The sequence below is a fragment of the Uloborus diversus genome, chromosome 3 (assembly GCF_026930045.1).
Source record: "Uloborus diversus isolate 005 chromosome 3, Udiv.v.3.1, whole genome shotgun sequence".
In the NCBI taxonomy this organism is placed as follows: Eukaryota; Metazoa; Arthropoda; class Arachnida; order Araneae; family Uloboridae; genus Uloborus; species Uloborus diversus.
Window position 1 is genome coordinate 34,990,626 of NC_072733.1, and position 23,040 is coordinate 35,013,665.

The 23,040-nt window shown below is 34.7% G+C and overlaps 1 protein-coding gene across 1 annotated transcript in view; it reads left to right on the forward strand.

The window, feature by feature from the left end:
* LOC129218337 (uncharacterized) overlaps positions 1-8,372 on the forward strand; it is a 148,893-nt gene extending 140,521 nt beyond the window's left edge. Inside the window, exons 22-23 of the mRNA XM_054852576.1 lie at positions 6,174-6,260; positions 7,835-8,372. Of these exons, the coding sequence (XP_054708551.1) occupies positions 6,174-6,260; positions 7,835-7,952 (205 nt within the window). The 3' untranslated portion in view covers positions 7,953-8,372. The remainder of the gene's footprint in view (positions 1-6,173; positions 6,261-7,834) is intronic.
* The last annotated feature ends 14,668 nt before the right edge of the window (positions 8,373-23,040 follow it).

Below are 23,040 nucleotides of genomic sequence, written 5' to 3' on the forward strand. Positions count from 1 at the left end.
CAACTTGAGAAAGTGCTGTAACTTTCCAGACTCGGAAAGATGCAGAAATTAATAGAACATTCGAGAAAATAGGGGAAACAGTAGAAAGGAAATTTTAGTAAAATTCACTTTGTCCTAGTCGGGATTTGAACCCGGGTCGCTCGTGTGGGAGGCTAGAATTCTACCACTGAGCCACCGTTATCCACGGATGAAAAGTGCGAACTTCGCTACAATATCATTTTAATCATTTAATAGGGAAATTGCATAAAATTTACTATTTTTTGCCCATAACTTTTTTTCTAAAGAACAAATATGGTCAAACAAAGTAATGGGACCTAAGTTGAGCCATCCCCTATCCATTAAAAAAAGAATCATCAAAATCGGTTCACTAGGTGAGACGCTATGAGTGGACAAACAAAAAAAACATACATACGGTATGAACTGATAACCGCCTCCTTTTTGAAGTCGGTTAAAAACTGAACGACCGTTGTTTTGAACGATGAGCAGTTTGGAAAATAATATTGATACACTAGTGATAAAATCGCATTTGGTGAATTCCAGTGGTAACGGAAGGACAGTTTGTACAAAAAAAAACTGATGTATATTTTTCTGTGAGTCCATCAAAATACATATTTATTCAAAAACTGATGCATAGACTTTTATACACATCATGGTAAGTTGCTAAAGAAGCCAAAGCCAGGAATTTTTTATTACTAACTGTTTTTTTAATTCAAATTTAAAAAACGGTAACGGAAGGACATTTTTGGGACATGATTTTCACTCTATTATGTTCTCCCCAAAAGTTCAGCCAAACTATAAAAGGGAAAATTCAACAAAAATTAAGGCACATACAAGAGTGTTTAATCCTTACAACTTCAGATCTAGTTTTAAAAAATAATTATTTTAAGCACATAAATTATGTATTTGTTAAGGGTAACGGAAGGACAAGAAGTCGAAAGCTATTAAACTTGGTAAATTTTAACTAACAAACTTTTATTCAGCTAATACAGCAGTCTGTAACAATGATATGGAATGTCTGAGTCATCTGTTACAATTCTGAATTCTTAAAATACTCAATAATTTTATCAAAATCCATAGAACATTTATCTTCTTTCTCAGGGAATACAAAGATAATTCCGACATTATTATGCCATCCTCAAATAAGATATTTCTATGTTTTCATCTTCTATGTGAAGTACCTAATCCAACATTGCTCTTTGTTAATTCCTTTTTTTCGCTTATTTTACATTTAATATTCAGAAATTTTTAATAAGTATTGTTACTGTCTAATTTTTCCCCAATAAAAAAGTTGCGTTTTTTTTTCCCCAGTTTTCATCGGCACTTTGGTATATTTTGATGCTTCCTAATATTTTTAGACGTTTTATTTTTTTTTTTTGTTGTTACCTTTTTCCGTTATACATGGTCTATAGGTAGTAACATATGTATATATATACAGTGCTGTAGCTGGAAAATTGGATAACTTAATTTTGTGACATGCTGAAAGGGAACCTGCGATTTTTGGAATGGAAAACATATCTTACGATTCGGCAACTGAGAAATATCTTACAAAATGAACTATAATTGACTTTTCATCAAAACCTGAATAAAAAAATTTTGATTCATTTTTCATAGGCGTATTTTCTTACTTTTAGATGATTTTAGTTATTGTTCCTTCAAAGAATATTACTGATATTATGAAACATTTCGAATGTACGTGAGTTGAGTATGTCGTGCAGCAAGGTCACCTGCAACTTTTTTCTTTTTAAATGAATGAATTCGTTCAAATGAACGAGTTAAATGAACGAATCAAAAGAATGAACGTACCTCTGATGAACGGATCATTAAAAAGAACGACATTGCCCACCTCTACTTAATACCACGCCGTGTTTCGTCTTGTATAGCTGCTAGAGGAGACTATTCAACTTTCGGTTTTGTAACCTTTATTGTGTCATAACTTCTTAATAAAACAATCTTTTGTTCTGAAATTGTAATCATTTTATTATCCTGTTATGGGCCACATTCATTTTAAGTTTCGTGAAGATCGCTCGCTTCCTTCTGGATTAATGGTTTTTTTTTTTTTGGTGACAGAATGTATTTCAACTTCTGAATACGGTCCAGTTTGCGCGATTTAATCACGCCCAATGATTCTGATTTTGATATGAAAAGCCAAAAAGTCAAAGCATTAGAAAAAATCTAATGAGATTCAAAAATAGTGGTAAAAATAGTTGTTCGTCAGACCAAAGTCTAAAGTGCCCTCTATCGGCATTTTTAAAACTTCATCTTCAAAATTTATTTTCGTGAAAATACTGATAAATAGAATAATTTTAGCGAAAACCGCAAACAAATCGACCAATTCTCCCAGTTTTTATGATCATTTGAAATTTTGGACCCTAAACTTGAATGCCGCATATCTCCTTCGGAAGACGTTTGGGACCCTTATTTTTGCTATTATATTTTTTGTCCTGATGTATACTATCACCCATTAAAGATTTGCCCAAGAGTTCAAAAACACCCTATATATATATATATATATATATATATATATATATATATATATATATATATATATATATATATATATATATATATATATATATATATATATATATATATATATATATATATATACTAGCTGACCCAGCCACGCGTTGCTGTGGCAAAGAAGTTGGATTAAAATAAACTTGAACTCATTATTTTGATAGAATCAAATAAATATTTTTAATAGAGCTTAAAATAGTATAGCCGATTTTATAACATATGAGATTGATAATGGGCGTTATTCAATTTAAAAACGATTCCTAAATGTTCCTGGAAAATTATGGGCAGCTGATGTGGCCAATTTCTGCCAGTATCATGTCAAGCCAAAACCCGGAAAGTTTTCCGATAAAAGTTAATAACCTTCCTGAAATCATCTCGGAAGCCTCTTGAAAAATTCGAAGATCTTCCCGTTTGAAGTTAGTCGTGTTTCTGGAACTTTAATGTAAACTTAGGAAGGGATACAAAAACAAAAAGCTTAGCACCTTTCTGATTTATTAAGGAACTTCTATAAGCAGTAATGCAAACATAGCCAAAGCTTAGCCAGAACTGCAAGCAATTATCGAAAATTTTTACTCAGTAACGTTTCGGATTTTTTTTTTTTTTTTTTTTACCGTGCAGGCTGAAGAAAGTACTTATTGAATTCAATAAGTACTAACTAAATTTTCTATGGAAAAAGCACTATACTTACGCTTAGTAAATTTTGTAAGTATAACTTCCACAAAAAAAAAATGAAAGTGATAGTAAATATCGAAACTGATTGTAAAATAACCGAATGTAGAAACTAAGCGTAAACCACCATACACTTTTAGATTCTACACTACATTTTATTCACATTAGCTTTCTCTATAGTTTGTAATCAATAACTTCTTTACAAAATACACTAACTAAATTAAAAATGTATAAAAATTAAATTTTTTTCAATGAAGTAGATAACATTGACTTCGAACTATTGTTTCTATTATTTGAAAACTGAAAACTGTCTAAGCACTAAGTTGTGCACAATGTTCTTGATCAACCAGTCTTTTGCTAATACGAAAAGTATGATAACTTTCCACGTGTGAGTAGGCAATATTTCGTTGCCCATAAGAGAAATATTTATGTTTCAAGAACAAACCGAAAGAAGACATTTTTTGTTCTTTAAATCTATTTATGGTCTTTGCAAAAACTAAACGAATCAAAAATAGAAGCCTTTCAAATGTGTTTGAAAATTATGACGCTAATAATGGATTACGTGGCAACACAAACATTTCTCCTTTAAACTTTTCCGACAAATATTGTTGACTTTATGTAGAAACGTGTACCGTTGCGTAATTTAGGTGGGTTTAAATCGCGAAAAAGAATAAATTGTTGAGCCAATTTTCAACCGGAAATCGTGTAGACGCATTCCTGGTGTATCCAGGGAATTTAAAAATTCATTTGGAGTGTTTACTGCTTTGTTTTCATCGACAACTTGTTCAGCATCAATGGAGAGCTTTTTTTTAAAGCCGTCAGTAATGGCTCATTATTCGCAATAATTGTAGCTAAGACAGAGTCATTGCTCTGTTGTTATACGTTGCAAATCAGTGTTAACTAAGTCGGTGGCCCAACTATCAAGTGACGGCATATCATAATAACTAAGTGGTAAATTTGAAATTGAAACGCAAAAACCTTCAGTTAAAACTAAAGCTTCATATTCATCTCTGGTGTAAAATCTGGATTTGGACATTTGTGTGTTTGTTAAACTTTATGAAATACGTCTTCAAACGTGAAAGTAATATAGTTTCTCCTTAAAAAATAATGATTGTGTTGGATAGTATGTCGTCAAAATTGTTTTAAACAGTTGACGAATACTGTTTCTCCTTATGTCAAACCTGCATTAGAAAGTGTTAACTCCCAATGACTTTGTGCTACCAATAAATACAACTTGCGACATGCATCAGGATATGTATTTGACAGTCGACAATTGACGATCCACAAATATTCCTGTCTGTTCGGGAATGTTTACCGAAAACAAACCTGCTGCAAAACCAGCGCGATTACAGAGGCAATTATGATTTTTAAAAAATTAAATTTATCTGGAAATAGACTCTCAATTAGTTCACTTTTCGTCTCAACGGCAGTGCAGAAATTGTCTGGCTATTTCTTGTACTGTATATTTTGATACAGTTCAATTTCACCGTTTCCAATACTCAGCAATTGCTTAGAAAATACTTGTGTGATTAGATTATTTTGCGTTTATACGCGCATGTTCATGGCCAATCGCATTATCTCGTCATTACGCTATAAAAAACGTTTTTTTTAAACATGCGTTGATTTCATCGGAATAACTGGTAATGTCTGCCGGAAGTCCCCAGACAGTATTCAGACAATTTCGCCTAAAAGTTTATCGTTGCCATTCAAATCTTGCATAATCCTATGATGTGCTTCGAATGAATGCTTTTACTCATGAGACATAGTACACTCATCCCAAATTATAATTTCACTCTCTTGCAACACTACAGCCATACCACGTCTTTTTTTTCTTTATTGTACACATTGTGTTTTGTTTGTTATGAATATTTAATAGGCAACTTTAAAGCTGAATGTGCTGTTCGTGTACCATCTAAAAAAAGTAGCAGCAATGCCTGACGATGCAATTGTCACTGCAATTTTCTGTTGCGAATGTATCTTTGCAAGAATTAATGATATTAAAAATTTCCTGGGGAACAAAATAAAGAAAATAATTGTTTTCCGCTTAAATTCATTAACTTTCCTGAAATAAGTCTGGAAAATTTTTGAAGAATTCAGTAGTCTTCTTGGTTAAAAAGGCAGTTATGATTCTGGCACCTGCAGAGAAGCCTAACGCAGGATTAATATAATAGCCTGGAACCTTCCTGCTTTTCTAAGAAAGCTCTCAAAGCATTAATACACGCATTGCCAACGCGAAGACAGACTCTCAAGCAAGTAGCTCGAATGTAGTTCCGCTGCAACTCTTGCAAAGCTTCGTGATCCAGATAACTTTTCGCACTCATTGGGTGTTGAGTCAATCTGGGCAAACCGCAATCACTCCGAAACCGATACACCTATTAAATACGTTTAGTTAATCTTGATACTGGTGGAGAAAAATACTTTTCACAACGGTGTGAAATCTTCAATTTGTAGCAATTCAAGGAAACGTTTTGAAAAATATAGTTGATTTTCTCAGGAAGTAAATAATAACCTGTAATATCCCGAAACGTTATATGGAAATTCTAAGCAACATCTCTGAGCTTTTTTTATCATGGTGTTTTTAGCAGTAAGTCATACGATGTTAGAGTTATATCGATTAATTAACTTACACCGCCATCTATTAAGAATTTTTAGAACTAAACAATTAATTCACACTATTATTGCATAATTAATATGAAATTTGCAGTAAAAAATTATAAAAACTATCCTATCTTTTAAGTTGGACCAAATGACACATTGATATGAAATTTGAGAAAAATCGGTTGAGTAGTTTCGGAGTTTACCCCGAACAAACATCGTGACACGAGATTTTTATATATATATATATATATATATATATATATATATATATATATATGGCTGGCAAATGGTTACTTCAAGTTTGGAGCTCTATTGTCGTCGTAAATACTGTAAAAGGCTATAATATTTCAGATTAATTTTAACATGTGGTCTTTATTTGTATACTATAGACTTGCTTCTGAGGAAGATATTACTCGATCTACTGAAGAACATCCATGTTTGCGAAGGCAAGAAGCAATTGTTGAAGATGAACCAAGGTAGTTGAGTATATATATATGTATATTTTTAGCATCCAAAACGTCTTCGTAAGATTTTCTCCATTTGAAAAAGCACTTTTTTTCGAAAAATAATCTTAAGTCGGTTATGCATTTATACTTAAAGCACTGAAAAAAGGGTATTTGCTGATCTCATTGGGCATTGAAAATAGCTTAGTGCTCTTACTATTTTCTCTACATCATTTTTTTACAAATTAATTAAAAGTTACATATTACTGCATATTATTAAAATCCGAAATTCAAATCTTGATTCTTTGACCAGAGACCCTAACAACGCTGCACCCTGTCCGATTCCTTCTACTTTGTGTGATTCAGTGCCTTTCTTCACTTAGTAACAGAAAAGGTAATTACCGTTCACTTCAAAAATCTTCGCTTGAAATCTCTTTCACAGATAGTCTAAGACTTTTTAGACTGCAAACTTTTTAGAGGTATGTGAAATTCACAATGACATCCGGAAAGCAGAAATCAAAAGCTACTTTTTGAAGCACACCTTCGGTCATGCACGCTTTTACGTTACATGTGAGGGTGACTTTCTTTCTTAAGTGTAGTGTGTAAATATGGGCCTCCATTTAAAGAGTGCCCCTAACTATATCACTTCTTTTTTTTTTAAACAACAAAAGTTATTTCTCAAGCGATGCAATTTGCATCTTTCGGAATAAAAAGTTCCTCGAAGACACTCGAGAAGAGGTGTGGGTGAAATGTGTGCTCTACATTCCGTGCAATCTTTATTCCGCCAAATGTAGGCACACTTCGATTGTGCGGGGCTGAAAGCGCCAGTTATGCTTGCGATTTCTGTAAATATTTTTTCCCATGTAATAAATAAATTATCTGCCATTGTGTATAGTTTTTTCCTGTTTTTAACTATTTTCGGTGACTTTTTTAAAAGGGTGCCCATATTTACATCCCTTTTTCTGGTACTGTTTCTAAAGCTTTTTGTAAATCGAAGAGTTTGAAATGTAAACATTAACATTAATCAATTATTTTACCGCCTTCTCGCATATGGGATACTTGCCGTAATTGTTAATGCAAGACACAAAGCTAGAATTGTTTGTATTAAAAGTAACTTTAAATCAAAAATAAAAGATGGTGCCATATTTCCACCTTTTTCTCTGCCAATTAAGAAGAACATATTTATTTACGGAAGTAAAACTGATCAAACAATACAAGATATACCAAATTAAGTTAGATCATTTAAGTTTTTTTCTCCCTTTTTTAATTCAAGAGAAGAATATATATATATATATATATATATATATATATATATATATATATATATATGACAAATTATATTGAATAATGAAAGAACAAATTAAAATGCATTCTAGTGTGAAGAATATTTCAGCACTTAGGGTTTCCTCGTCTATATAAGGCAGTTGATCAGGACCAATGGTGTGAATATTTTTCTCAGTCATAAACGTTTTGGATGCTATGTCACTTTTTAACCGTTGCATGTCCTATAAGATAATAATTAAAATGTCTTCATTTGAACCCTTCCTCACTGCTTAAGTAGTAAAGTAAAGTGTTCGAATCCCCCCTCTTTCCCCCCTTTTCTTCAGTGACGACTCGAGCAGCGAGACAACTGTCCTACTCCGGCGGCCCCTTGAAAGTCCCCGGAATATGCAGCAGAGCTCTTCAGCTGACGTGTCCGAGTGGGAAGCCTTTACCAAGGAATGATGACTCAACTTTCTGTGATTTTGCGAAAATTATTTATATTCTTTAAGATTGTTTTTATCTCGCCGACTTACAATCAGCCACAACACTGGCCGCCTTCTGTTTCAAATGAACGAAACAAGTCTCCGCTAAAAAAAAAAGTTTGATTTCATCCTGAAAGAACTGGAAGAAAATGTATTTTTTTAAAAAACTTCACTTTTTTATTGGATGAGTCAGGTACTTATTTAGAATTTACAGAACAGTTTCGAGAAGCTCTTTCAATTATTTGCTCAAATTTTGACTCCATTCATTTGCTTCTCGGATGTTGCACTGGTAAAAACGTTTTGAGACCTCTTCAAATTTTAAAACGATGATTCTACGCCTGTCTGCTTGTATTTTAATGTTCAACGTGCCATTCCCATTGCTCTACTGTTATAATAAATATATTTCCTAACTTTCTGCTCTTTTTATTTCTAACACTAACAATCATAATGCTTTCAGAACGGAAAGGGCAGACGTAAAATACCTTACAGCTGCCTAAAAGGGAAGGGGGAAAATTAATATTTTCGCTTATGAAGTTGTGGTTTGGCATCTTAAATGTGTGGAAATAGTTTTAAAAATAGATATTTATGTCGTGTGATCTTATGTCGCATGGTCAAATCTCAAAAACTTTTTTTATTAAGCTGCAAATTGTAAAAATTTTTGTTTTAATACCATTAAAATACTTCATTTTAGCACTTTTCATGTTACTTTAAAATTACATGCATTCCTTTACAGTTTTTAATTCTCGCGTAAGCCGTAAAATTTCTTGAAATTAACCAAAGTTTCACTTTTTTAGCTTTTACTTTTATTTATTTATTTTTTATTTTTTTTATTTATTTATTTATTTATTTTTTTTTTTTTGGACATTGCAGTGTTTTTTAGTGTATAGATCAGTTTTGCACTTTTTGGCATTAATGTGCACTCCGCAGCTGTTTTCTGTTAACAACTCAGAATTCACGACGAGAAGGTGGTTAAGTTCCATATTACACCATATCTTTCCCATTCACTCAGACGAGGACAATAGTTATTTACAGGATTTACACATTTACAATGTATTTACAAGAACAATTTCAGTATCATTTTAAACTAGTTTCTACGGTTTAATGAAGATTTGTCTTTGACTTATCACTCAGTTTTAGTACTGATGATCGGAGGTATCTTAATATTCTTATTAATAGATCTCATTCGTCTTCCGCGAATACCTTTTCAGCAGATTCACTGACCACAATCCTTTTAATCACTTAAACGTCATACTTGGAATTTAAAAAAGCAAACTTTGCAATTGTTGAGTTTCTAGAAATTCAAAAATATATATCTTTGTCAGATCTTTGAAGGGAAAGAAATTAAACACGTTCATCAGTCAGTCATTTTTTGTAGTTAGAAGCATCAAAACTTAATATTGGTGGAAGAAATTTTCTTAGAGCTATTAAATTGTTTTTTAATATATATATATATATATATATATATATATATATATATATATATATATATATATATATATATATATTCTTTTTGAGTATTCATTTATAAGCTCACTTTGTCTAAGTTATAACTTATACGTATTCTTCATCTCATTAGTAGTGAAGTAGTTCAGTTTCAAAAATATATTGCCGCAGAACTCGATTAGAACATGATAACCAACATTAAGAGTCATTTTTTTAAAGCTGAACAAAGTGAATGGGGGCCTTATAGTTGACACCTTCAATTTTCCTGAAACTTTCAGGATATTTTACTGGTATTGTGATAAGAAAAAGTGAAGCTTCTTCCCTCTCTAATTTGACTTGTTGGCCCTCGAGTGGAGGTCAAAACTTAGGGTCGTGAGAAAAAAGAGCTAAATATGTGTTTGCTTTGCTTCAAAAGCAATGAGTGAACCGAGCCAATTCTTTTGAATAAGGATACTACTTGATACTAGGTACAGTCTAGCATAAATATTTTGGTGACTCACTCATGGCTTTGAGGGCAAAGGTCAATTGAAAATGCAATTTTTAAGTTTTTTTTTTTTTTTTTTTTTTTGCCTTGTTTGAGCCCGGATATCTGCTAAAGTCGTAAGTAACCCTAGAAAATTTGTATATGATTAACTACTCACCACAGTATAGTACTAAGAAAAACATAAAATAGCTTTCGTTTGCCTTGACTTTAGTAGTTAAACGGTCTCAAAGTCAATGATTTTTTTAAATGGCCAAGTTGAGAGTTCAATATCTTTGATCGCGACGAGTCATCAACTTTGGAACAGAGCTGTAGTTATAGTCCGAGAGGTGTAGTTTAAGGTCCAGATTAGAAACCCATGGCAACTAATCAACTTTTTTAATTGCGCGGTCTCAAAGTTGATAATTTGAAACAACAAGATTCAAAGTTTTAGGTCAACTACTCTATAACGTCTGAGTCAATAACTTTGAGCAAGAGCTGTAATTATGCTCTACGTGGGATGGTTTTAGACTCATGTCAGAAAAACCATGAGATCTAATCCCATTACTTAATTAAACGATCTCAAAAATGATGATTTCAGTATAAAAGAGCTTTTTTTCACAAGTTTCTATGCGTACTACTCAATACCTTATGAGCTCAAACTCACATAAATACTAGAACGAATTAACATCCAAATGTACTTAAAGCTTCCAAAATTTCATGCTTTCAGTGTAATAAAATTTTCTGTAACCTTGACACAACACGGCAATTCTTCTCACAAAACTGATCCGCCATTTCGGAGCACTATATTTTGAAGATCCTAGATGCTCAGGATTCGGATCTCGGAAGCTGAAAATTTGCATGAGTTAGTTTTAAAGACATCTCTACACCTCTATAAAATTTCAACCCATTTGGGATGATCGAGCAGGGACAGTTTTAGAAATTAAGGTCAGTTGATGTGGAATCACTCTGATATAACTTTGTGACTATTCATATGCATCTTTGGTTATTTTTGGCTTTATAATGATCATAAATCAATGCTATGTTTTAGGGAGAGGATTGCAATTGGGTAAGAGATTGAGTTCATAATTCCAGTAGAATTTGCATATACACTACTTAGTAATAAACTTTTATAAATAAACAAATTTATTAAATTTGGCTCAAAAGTAAAAACATAAAAACATAAGAACAAAGTCAAAATAAAGAAAAAAATATATATCAATTTGAATTTTTGGCATCTTGAATTCAAATTATGTTTTTCCAATCACGAGCGTGTGTGAGTATGAATGCGCGTGTGTGTTTGTGTAGGCGCATGTGTGTGGGTGCGTGTGTGTGTATGTATGCATGTGTGTGCGTGTTGTGTATGCAGTGCTGTGTGTGTACGCGCAATTGTGTGTAGGCGTTCGTCTGTGTGTGTACGTTAGGCATATGTGTTTGTGTCTGTGTGCAGGCATGAGTGTGTGTATGTGTGTGTAGGAGTGTGTATATGTGTATGTGCGCAGGCATGAGTGTGTGTGTGTAGGCGTGTGTACGAATGTTGAAAAAATATAATGTGTCAAAATACACGCCCCCCCCCCCCCCTTCAACTTCCCAATTTATTTCTGAATATTTTTATCTGCATCTAGTTTCAAATAACAGGTGACCTCTGATTAATATAATTTCAGTTTTCAACTTTATACAAATTAATCTTTTAACTAGGTGCGCCCGCAAAAACCATTGAAATATTCAGAGGTTCTTAATCTCTTTTTTGGAGTGGGGGGGGGGATCAAGATAGGATCCCCGCAGTGTGAGGTGGCCCACGTCTTAAGGGGTAAAACGGCCTATGAAATCGAAGAAAAAATTGGAAAAAACCTAGCCCTAAGACTTATTTAACATTACAAATATGCACTGATGGCCTCTGGGGAGGGGCGATACAGATTTTGTTGCAGGGAGGTCCAAAATGGATAGATCCGGGCATGGATAGGATACCTTGTTTTAAGTTTCTACGTATTTCTGTTATTACTCTTTCAAACTTTCCTTTGCATATACATGGGTGCCACACCCCTAACAGCACCCCACAACCCCCCCCCCCCCCCTTCCCCAGGTGGACATCCCAGGCATATACATATTTGTTAATTTAAAATTAATCGTATTAAAGAGAATAAGGTTTAAGAAAAAATCTGCTTTTAATTCTGCTAACAGAAGGTCATTTTGTCTTTTTTTAATGTTTATCAAAATCGAGCGTTTCATTTATTGACAGCATGCATTTTCGAATCCGCGTGCTCATCCTTCAGAACCCGTTTCAGCAGCCACTCTTCCCGCTCCCGCTTGTGACTATCTTTTTAAAATGAAACTCGAAAACGAACAAGGAACCAATCTTGCAGCTCGGCGGCAACCCTATCTTCCCCCTATAACCGGTTGCGCTTTCCGAGCGTAGCTGTTGTAGCAACTCCGGAAACTACGTTTTCATATAGGGACTCCACTTTCTACCAGTGAGCCGATTTCAAACCCAAAGTAAAGTTTTTCTTCCAATTCCTATGTTAGCTAGTTTGCTGAGAAGAGCAACATGGTGGTACCTTGTCAAAAGCTTTTTAAAAATCAATGTAAACAGCATCCACACATTTTCTGTTATCTAAAGCTGAGGTAATCTTGTCGTAGAAATGCAATAAATTATTAGCACAGGATTTATATTTCCTGAAACCATACTGCAAACTAGTCAACAGACTATTAGTCTCTAAGAAATTCATTGACCTTAATTTTGATCAAAGCTTCGAAAATCTTACAAATCACTGAAGTGTAAGACTTACAGGTCTATAATTCCCAACATTACCTTTAGCCCCCTTCTTGAAGAGTGGCATTATGTTAGCCAGCTTCCAGTCCTCTAGCACTGTCCCCAAGTTATAAGATGCATTGAAAATATTTAAAATAACATCCACTAATTCCTCTGTGCATTCAACTAAAATTTTTGGATAAATATTATCTGGTCCCGGAGCTTTAGTTGCTTTAATCATTTTCAATGAAATAGAGCCTCCTCCCTGGAAAACACAAAATCCTCAAACTGCATAATAGCTTGTGTCTTGCTAGTGTCAACTGTTGAGATACATTTACCGTTAAACGCACTAGAAAAAAAGTTATTAAGAACATTTGCAATATCCCTATCGTTTTGGATTAAATTTCCATGCTCATCAACCAATGACCCAATTTGACTATTTCGAGCTTTCCCAGAATTAGCGTAAGCAAAAAATCTTTTACGATTCCCATCAATGTTATCCGCTAGCCTTTGCTCCAATTCCCTTTTTCGAATCCGTACCAAATACTTAAAATTTCGCTTTGCCTTACCATACTGGAGCCTATCTGGACTCTAACCAGTTTCTTTAAACTGACGAAAAGCGGCTTGCTAATAATTTAGAGCTTCTTTAGTCTCCCTGGAGAACCATGTGGGCCAAATTTTTGTACTAACACCTTTTCTCCTAAATTTAACATAATCTCCAACCGTTTTAGCAAATTTTTCCTTAAATTCCGTTCACTGCTGATCTACGTCGCTATTTTCCAATCCTGACGAAAAAACCTCTTTCAAGCTCTGCCTAAGTGCAACAAAATATGTGTTTCCGAAATTAGGCACAAACCTAAAATTATCATCTTTGTACACTTCAAATTTAATCCGTAACCTAATGCTGTTATGATCACTATCTCCAACATAATCCCCTACTATAGTGCCTAGAAGGAGTAGTGTTCGGATCGGCCAATGTTCGTATGTTACAAATATCGCCCTCCAAAAGAGGAAACCACGAGAGGGCGCGCAAGTTCCCGCCGGCGTTGATATTTTGAATTTGGTATGCGAAAGTATGCAGTAATACTTAATTGTAAATAGCTACAAATAGTAAAAAGAAAAAGTGCGATAGGACATGTTTTGTGCCTGGATGTACGAGTGGCTTCAGTGGTTAAAATACTTTCAGTTTCAATTATAGATGATTCTATCATTTGTTTCAAATGTCATGGCTACAATGAACTTCAAAAACAAAATCACAATTATTGAACATTCATTATATCAAATTCATTTTCATTATAAAAAAGGGGTATTGCTTCAAATCAGAGACGGCGATGGGGGCTCATAAGTGAGGAAGGGGCGGGGGGCGCAAAAAAAATATAATAATAATAAAACTGCAGCAAAAAGTGAAAAAAAGAGAAAAAGTACAAAATTTAGTTTGGGCTTGTTTTGAGAGCAGATAAGTGGAAATTGATGAAAATCCAACAACTTAACCCACCTATTTCTTAGGGTTTTGATAAATAATGTACACAATAACTTCCCTTAAAGAAACTTAGACATGAACTACACTTACATTATTTATCCCGATGTACAAAATAAAACAAATAATTATGTTCTGAAAATTTTGACATTTCTGCGTTTTTGCAATTTCTAGTTTTGGTTCCTTAATTGGAAAAGAAAATAAATTTCCCATAAAAAGTGTGTGTGTGAGGGGGGGATGTTTCGTAAACAGATGTACAAAGTAAAATAAATAATTATGTTCTGAAAATTTTGACATTTCTGCTTTTTTGTAATTTCTAGTTTTGGTTCTTTAGTTGGAAAATAAAATAAATTTCTCATAAAAAGTGGGGGGGGGGATTCCCCCCGAATCATCGCTACTGCTTCAAATTAGTATTTATATGCAAGTGTGTCATAATATTAATTGTTCATGAAATGTTAGTTCCAAGAGCAGTCTATCTCCCTTATAGACCAAGAGCTGAGCCCCCAAAACACGATTTATCTCTTTTATGGCTTGTGACCGGTTAAAATAGTAAAAAATGCAATGAAAAACTTCGGCTCTGATGCCCCCCACTAATTTTTGGGTCACACGGCTGCGTGGGTGGATGAAAGGTCAAAAAAAAAGAAAAATATTAAAGTGATGAGTTAAATGGCTACAAATTATATAATAAACATTAAATTAATAAGAAAAAACACGTAGCAAATTTCTCCCCCAGCTATGCTGGGGCAAACATGGTGCCCCCCAGGGGTAAAGTATCGATTATTAAACTAAAAAAAAAATAATCACTTTCGTGGGGGGGAATTTTACAGGGTATTAGTTTCATTTTTTTGATTGCCAAAAAAAATTCCCCCCCCCCCAGTAACTATGGGTCAATTTGTCAAAAAAAATTTGTTTGTTCCTCTTTATTTAGTCCAAGTCGAGTATTATTCGAACTTACGCATGACTGTTTAAGTTGCAAAAAAACCCCAGTTTGAACGTTTATTCGTTAAAAAAAACTCGCAGCAATTCCCCCCACACACACACACCTATGGAGGGGGTTGCTACGCGGTGCGCGGTTTTACAACGTGGTGCCCCCCCCAGGGGTGGATTATCGATTGATTAAATTAAAAATAAATAATCACTTTCGTGGAGTGAATTTTACAAAGCATACATTTAATTGTTTTAATTTCAAAAAGAAAAAAAAAATCTCTCCCCCTCCCCCTCCAGTAACTATGAATCAATTTGTCAATTTTTTTTTTTTTTTTTTTTTTTTTTTTTTTTTTTGTTCCTCTTTATTTGGTCCGAGTCGAGTACTGTTTGAACTTTAGCCTGACCGCTTAAATTGCAAAAAACAAAGCTTGGATGTTTATTCGTTAAAAAAAACTCGTAGCAATTTCCTCCCATCTATTTGTGGGGGGGATTGCTACGCGGTGCGCAGTTTTACAATGTGGTGCCCCCCCCCCCCAGGATTGAATTATCGATCGATTAAATAAAAAAACAAATAACTGTCGTGAGGGAATTTCAGAGTATACATTTAATTTGTTTTATGAGTTTATTTCACAAACAAAAGTGATTTAATGTTAAAATTGCAATAACGATTCTTTTTACTTGTAAATTTTAATGCGTTAATCCGATGCGTTAAAAGAATTTTTAAAATAATAATTTGGTAATTCATATAGATTTATTTACCTTCATCATATTGGTTGTGATAGTGTCTATCTAGTTTGATAAAAATGTTCCTACAATCTCGATGATCTGCTTCTGTTAAGAACTCGGAAAAATCTAAATCACGGAATCTCAGTTTTCAGTGTTTTCGAATCTTTGAAACTTTTATTCCTTCAAATAAAGTTTCTGTCAAGACATTCAATCTTTTATCTAATGGCTGGCTACACTTAAAATTACCCTTTAAAACACTCATAATATAAAAAAATCAAAATTTATTTTTGAAAAAAGGATTTTTTTACGTTTTCAGTTAAGGATGCGGTACAGCGTGCTCCGAAAAGAAAAACCAACAGCTATAACGACTTCACTGTGTTGGCTACAGTTGAACACTGATGTACGGATGATGAATTGCTTCCTTTCATTTTGAAAAATATTTCAAAATTTCTAATTTAAATTTAAAAAATTTTTTTGGGGAGGGGAATTTTTTTTTTGCTACAATCAAATGTAAACTCTGAGAAAATCCCCCCTCTCTACGTAAGTAATCTTTTTTTTATTTAATCAATCGATACTTCACTCCTGGGGGCAACAAGTTCGCCCCATAGCTGGGGGGGGGATTTTCTACCTGTTTTTTTTTTACCGAATAAATAATTGCAATTTTCTTTTGCAATTTAAGAGGTCATGGGAAAGTTCGAATAGTACTCGACTCGGACCAAATAAGGAGAAACAAAAAAATTTCTTTTGACAAATTGACCCATAGTTACTGGGGGGGAGAGATTTTTTGGCAATCAAAATAATGAAACAAATACCCTGTAAAGTTCCCCATCCCCAACCCCACGAAAACTATCTTTTTTTTTTTTTAATTTTAACAATCGATATTCACTTCTGGGGGGGGCTCCCACATTCGCCCCAACATAGCTGGAGGGGGGGATTTGCTACGTGTTTTTTTTTATTAATTTAATGTTATTATATAATTTTCAGCCATTTCACTTATGTTAATATTTTTCTTTTATTTTGACCTTTCATCCACCCACGCAGCGTGTGACCCAAAAATAGTGGGCGGGGGGGGGATTAGAGTCAAAATTTTTAATTACATTTTTTTATTATTTTAATCGGCCACCCGCCATAAAACAAATAAACCGTGTTTTGGGGGCTCAGCTCTTGGTCTACAGGGACGACGGGTTCGAACTGAAAAATTCATTTTGTGTTGAATAGTCCATTTATTGAGGAACGCTATAGGCTATATAACATTGCGCTTTGACTAATAGCAGTGGAGCAGCAATAAGAAATGTAATGAAAACGGGAAAATTTATATAATTGTATAAAATGTTTGGAACGTCGAATACACGTACATTTTTGAGGTAGACCGTGCAACGCCGGGCAATGCAGCTAGTAGACTCATAATTGCTGGGGAGGGGAGATTTTGTTTTGCAATTAAAACAATTAAATGTATTCTCTGTAAAATTCCCTCCACGAAAGTGATCATTTTTTATTTAATCAATCGATAATTCACCCCTGGGGGGCGGGCACCACGTTGTAAAACCACGCACCGCGTAGCAGCCCCCTCTATAGGTGTGTGTGGGGGGGGGAATTGCTACGAGTTTTTTTTAACGAATAAACGTTCAAACTTTGGGGGGTTTTTTGCAACTTAAACATTCGAATAATACTCCACTTGGACCAAATAAAGAGGAACAAAAAAAATTTTTTTTTTGACAAATTGACCCATAGTTACTGGGGGGGGATTTTTTTTTGGCAATCAAAATAATGAAACTAATACCCTGTAAAATTCCCCCCCCCCGAAAGTAATCTTTTTTTTTTAGTTTAATAATCGATACTTTATCCCTGGGGGGGGGCACCACGTTCGCCCCAACATAGCTGGGGGAGAAATTCGCTACGTGTTTTTCCTTATTAATTTAATGTTATTATATAATTTTTAGCCATTTAACTCATCACTTTAATATTTTTCTTTTTTTTTTTTTGACCTTTCATCCACCCACGCAGCCGTGTGACCCAAAATTAGTGGGGGGCATTAGAGCCAAAGTTTTTTCATTGCATTTTTTACTATTTTAACCGGCCACAAGCCATAAAAGAGATAAATCGCGTTTTGGGGGGTCAGCTCTTGGTCTATTACTGCAAACTCCGATACTGCAAAGTTCTTATATTTTAGCTTTGTATACTCACTTTTTTTTACTTGTGAATTACACAAGGCAACCAAATGTGCTATCAAGATAAAAACAAAAATGCTTCAACCAAGTTAGAGAACAATGGAAATGTGCTAATTATTTATTTTAAAAGAGGTTTTAGCTATTTGTATTAAATGTGTAAAAAAAATCATTTTAATGTATAAATTCCGGTCATCTGTTTCTGAGTAAAGTTTATTTCTTCCCTTTGCGTTAATCTATAATTGTTCAAATTTTACTTTTAAAAAACTGTTTCATTTTTGTCGTATTCAAACATCGAGATATTTACTTTGTAAAATAGTTTTTCAACAAAATAATTTGCATGTACTGTATCACCTTGTAGTGATACATATAATTTGTCTCATTTGTAAAATAATAAAACTTATTTTTTTTTTCCTGGGAATGTTGTGAGCAATGAGTCTTTTTTATTCAAAATTTTTGAATATTTTGTACAAATACATACAAGTTCTATTTTTTTTTTATTAACGCTTTTGTTGCAAAAAGTAGTTTTATTTTTGTGTAATAATGGGTTTTAAATTTCTAGTAACTATGTTCTTTAAATAAGCTATTCAAAATTAACTTGTGCTTTATGTTTGATGTGAAAAAAAAATTTAGCAAAACTGAATAACTGCTATATAAATCATAATATAGTTAACTTATTATTAAAAAATATGTTTTATTTTTTGCTTGAAAACATTTTGGGGCATTAATTCCCTTTTTAAACAAATTTGTAAATATGTATTACTATAATAATTGTACATTAGTAATATTATTTTAATTTTTCATCTTTAATTCACTAATCAAGGGTGCCCACCTAGGGGAGGGGGGTCATGGCGCAGACTGTACCATTGAAATTTTTTTTAAGGGGGGGATGTTTTAAGGGGTATTTTTCTCATTTTTTGGGGAGAGAGCTCCTCGATATTGAAGGGGGTGCGCCCTTGCCCTTAGGGGGGCAACCCTGCATAATGGAATTAAAGTAACTGCATACTTAAAAAGTTGCGAACACTTTCGAGCTTAAGTATGAAGTTATTTTGTTAGCATTTGTGTATTTATTTATTTTTTATGGTGGGTTCATCAAAACATATTTAAAAAAAAAAGATAACTTTGGCAACTTTTAACAAAAGTAAATTCAAAATATCTAAACTATTTTTCTTTCGTTTGATGCACCGAAATGATAAAAGACGTACACAACGAAAACAGAAATTATATATACCAAGTCAATTTTTCATAAACTGCATTTTTCATTAATTTTATCTCCATTAAGAATTTTTAGGTGAAATGTATTTTCTCAGTTAACGTTTTGTATTGGTTTTTCCCTGATTGATAAGATTTGATGTTCATTTACAAAATAAAATACGATGGGAGAAGCAAAGTAGTTCTGATGCCGGCTGGGACATCAGTGCCATCTGGTTGTTTCCTCCGTTTAGGTGCTACTGTTTCTGTTTCGATTGCAACACTACCCCTTCTAGGCACTATACCCCTACACACAACCCCTGAACGAAACTTCCTATGTCACAAAAAACTAGTTCCAAAATCGCCTCCTCTCGAGTTTCCTGAGTTACAACTTGATCTAAGAAACAGTCACCGATTACTTTTAAAAATTCCTCTTCTTTGCCATTACCAGGATAAAAATTATTCCAATCAAAATTAGGTGGCCTATAAATGTTTCCAAAGCGTCATTTTCCCCCTTATTGCTCATCAAATCCAGCCAAACCACATCAATATCAGTAGGTTTATCATCTATGACCAATTCATTGCAAATGAAATTGTCTCTAACATGAAATATAACACCATCACCTCTTTTGCCTACTCTATCTTGTCTGAACAAATTATACCCAGCAATATGTAATAACTCTGCATCAAATTCGGTAGCCCATGTCTCTGTAATTCCAATAACATCCAGCTTCTCGTCTATAACTATTGCTTTTCAATTCATCCATCTTGTTCTTAATACTGCGAGCATTGGTAGAGAAAACTTTGAGTATGCCTAAATTGTTTTTACACTCAGGAACATTGAAAATAGCGCCCCAAGAAAAGGAAGCATTGGATTGAAGTGAAATTTATTGTGCAGAATAATACAGATGAGAGATCCTAAAATCTAGACAATTAAACAAATACAGGCTAAGAAGAGATAAATACCATGCTGCTCCAATAGCGCGTTGGACCACTTTTTGCTGCAATACATGCCGCAATACGGTCCAACATTGAGCTAATTAAACTTCTGATGTTGTCCTGAGGCAGGTGGATCCCCAAATTTTGTGCAGCCACTTCTAAATCTTGCAGAGTAGCACAGCGACATCTGGCGCTTCAGCTGATCCCATAAATGCTCTTTTGGGGACTAGTCGGGGAGCGGGCTGGCCATGGAAGACATTCAAAAGGACGTAAGAAGGTTTTGAGCAACTCTAGCTATATGCGGGCGAGCATTATCTTGTTGGAAAATTGCTCTTGGGAGGCAATTTAGGAACGGTCCTAGATGTGGTTGCAGAATGTCATTAACATAACGCTGGCCCGTTAAGGTTCCACGCACCACAACTAGAGTGGACCGATTATCATAGGCTATAGCCTCGCAGACCACTATGTCCGCTGTGCGGGCAGTGTGTCGTGCGATAGAATTGGTGGAGTGCTACCTTTCGCTAGGGCGCCTCAACATCTGTGCGCGGATACTATCTGACCCCAAAACGAATCGAGATTCATCACCTTTTGCCAATCAGTGACATCCCACATCGCTCTGGCATCGCACAACTGCTGACGGAGTTACCATGTATTAGTGTTGAAAGGAGTGCTCTAAAAGGGCGCTTGGACTGCAGATTTACTTCCGCAAGACGTTTAGAAATGCTTCGGGGAACAACTGCTACCCCTACGTCTGCTGGTATGGTGAAACGAGTCACTGTGGAATCCACGAGCGCTTGCCGGACGCTCCTTCCGTCTTCTCTCCGCGTGGTCTTCCCGGTCGCTCCAGTCTGTTTTTTGCACGTGAGTACCATCTCGTGTCCACTGCCTTCAACAGTTTCTAACGGAACACTCTGAACGGTTCACCTAGGCAGTAGCACGACTCGTCGACCAGCTTGCAATTTTCATGCCGATTATCAAACCTCCCTCAAACTCGCTTAACTATGAGAACCGATTTCTAACTCGTCTACCTGGCATCCTTCACTCATTAAGGTTCTCCAACATTCCGGATGTAATCATAACATCCCAAAAATCTTAAATTATGCACTGGTTTTTATAGCACTTTTTTCCAATTACACCGATACTGTAGGGTAAACGGTCATGCGCATTGGCATCAAACTTGGATCATTTGCATATCAGATGTCACTCTTCTTAGCAAAATTTCGCGATTATACTTTTCTTTTTTCTTGGGGCGCTATTTTCAATGTTCCTGAGTGTATTTAATACCCTGAACTTTCCTAAATCACAATTGTTAAAATTATTACTCTTGTTCGACACTTTATTTCCATTTCTAGTAATAGCCGAAAAATTTTCCTCCTCTCGATACATGATGTTTGCACCATGCCCCCCATTCCAACTTAGTTTTTTGACTCCGAAGCCTCTAAAATCAATCCACTAATCATTTTGACCCCTCTAGAGCTCAGATGCAGGCCATCCCTAGCAAACCAATCCCGTTTACAATGACTCCACACATTAATGAACCTGATACTGCGCTTTTTGCAAATTGACTTGAGTTGCAGGTTCATACACCTAGCAAGTTGATTTAGCCAGCTCCTATGCACTTCATACCTGGGAAGCAAACCGACCACTTGGACATTCGTCGAAAAGCTGGTTGCTTTATCCAAAAGGGATTCCCATTCCTTAGAAAACTCCTCATTTTTACTGTGGCCTACGCATTTGTTCCCACCCACAAAGTAACCCTTATTGAATACTCCCTTCTTTCTTCGAGTTGAACCGAAACATTACTTCGGTCCCTCGTCTGGTCAGTGCTAATTCTGTATTAGCTACCAGTTTGTTTGGCGCTCTTGGCTTCCTTAAGAGGTTTTCCACCTCCAACTCAGTCATTTTCTAAGCCGTGCTGATGAGTGCATTTAAGCACGAAGCTGCAGTCCTCGGCTGGAATTGGCTGAGCAACAAGAGGAAATTCCAAGCGGCAGGTGATATCGTTAGCATCAAAAAAATCTGCAACATATATGGCTACTCACAATCTTGTTTTGGCTGCGATAAAATAAACAATGCTGCTTTAGAATAGAATAAATTCAATTTTATTGTACGAATCTTTTTATAATCTTAATTATTTTGAGATAAAACGATCTTTTTAAAATGCTATTTGAACTAGGAACATTTTCTGTTAATCAAATAAGTTATTTATAATGAATATTTTTAACTGAAGGGGAATTATTTTTATATAATACAGTTCTGTTCATTTTCTTCCTCAATACTCATTTGGTATTACTTTATAATATGTACAGGAACCCACTTATAAACTTAAGCTAACTCGATTACTTACTTTTGACAAAAGTTAATCATTTATCGTGTTCTTTAATCTTCAAAGAAACATCCAATTTTACAGAATTTAATTTATTCGAACGAAGAGAAGATCACAAGGAAACTTCTAGCTCATTACACTGTTCCGAGGTAAACACAGATAGAGGGCGCTCGAATTAGGTGGCATTCGCACTAAATTTAAACGGTACAATTAACACCGGTTTATGCCGTCAAATATTACGTTCTATTAACACGAGAATGACACCGTGATATTATTACTGTTTTTGTGCGTCGAATATAACGCACGAGCAGTGGCGTACCGAAGGGGGGGACGGAGGGGGCGGTCCGCCCCAGGCCCCGCTTTGACATAGGCCCCTAAATTTCAATTTTTGGTTTTCACCAATATTGTCGCATATCTTGGTTTGAATGCCTAAACAAGTTGGCTTAATAAATCATAATTTTTTTAAAGAACAAATATTTGTTCACAGTGACTCCTCTTCGGGATCAATGGAGGGTTTATGATACCCAGGCCCCGCTTTGACATAAGCCCCAAAACTTTGTCAAGTCTGGCGTTTTCTTTTTCGCCAGACCTGCCTTATGTCATGGTTTAGATAAATAAAAAGTTGTCTTTTTATGTAGAATGAATATTTTCTCAGTGCCTCTTGC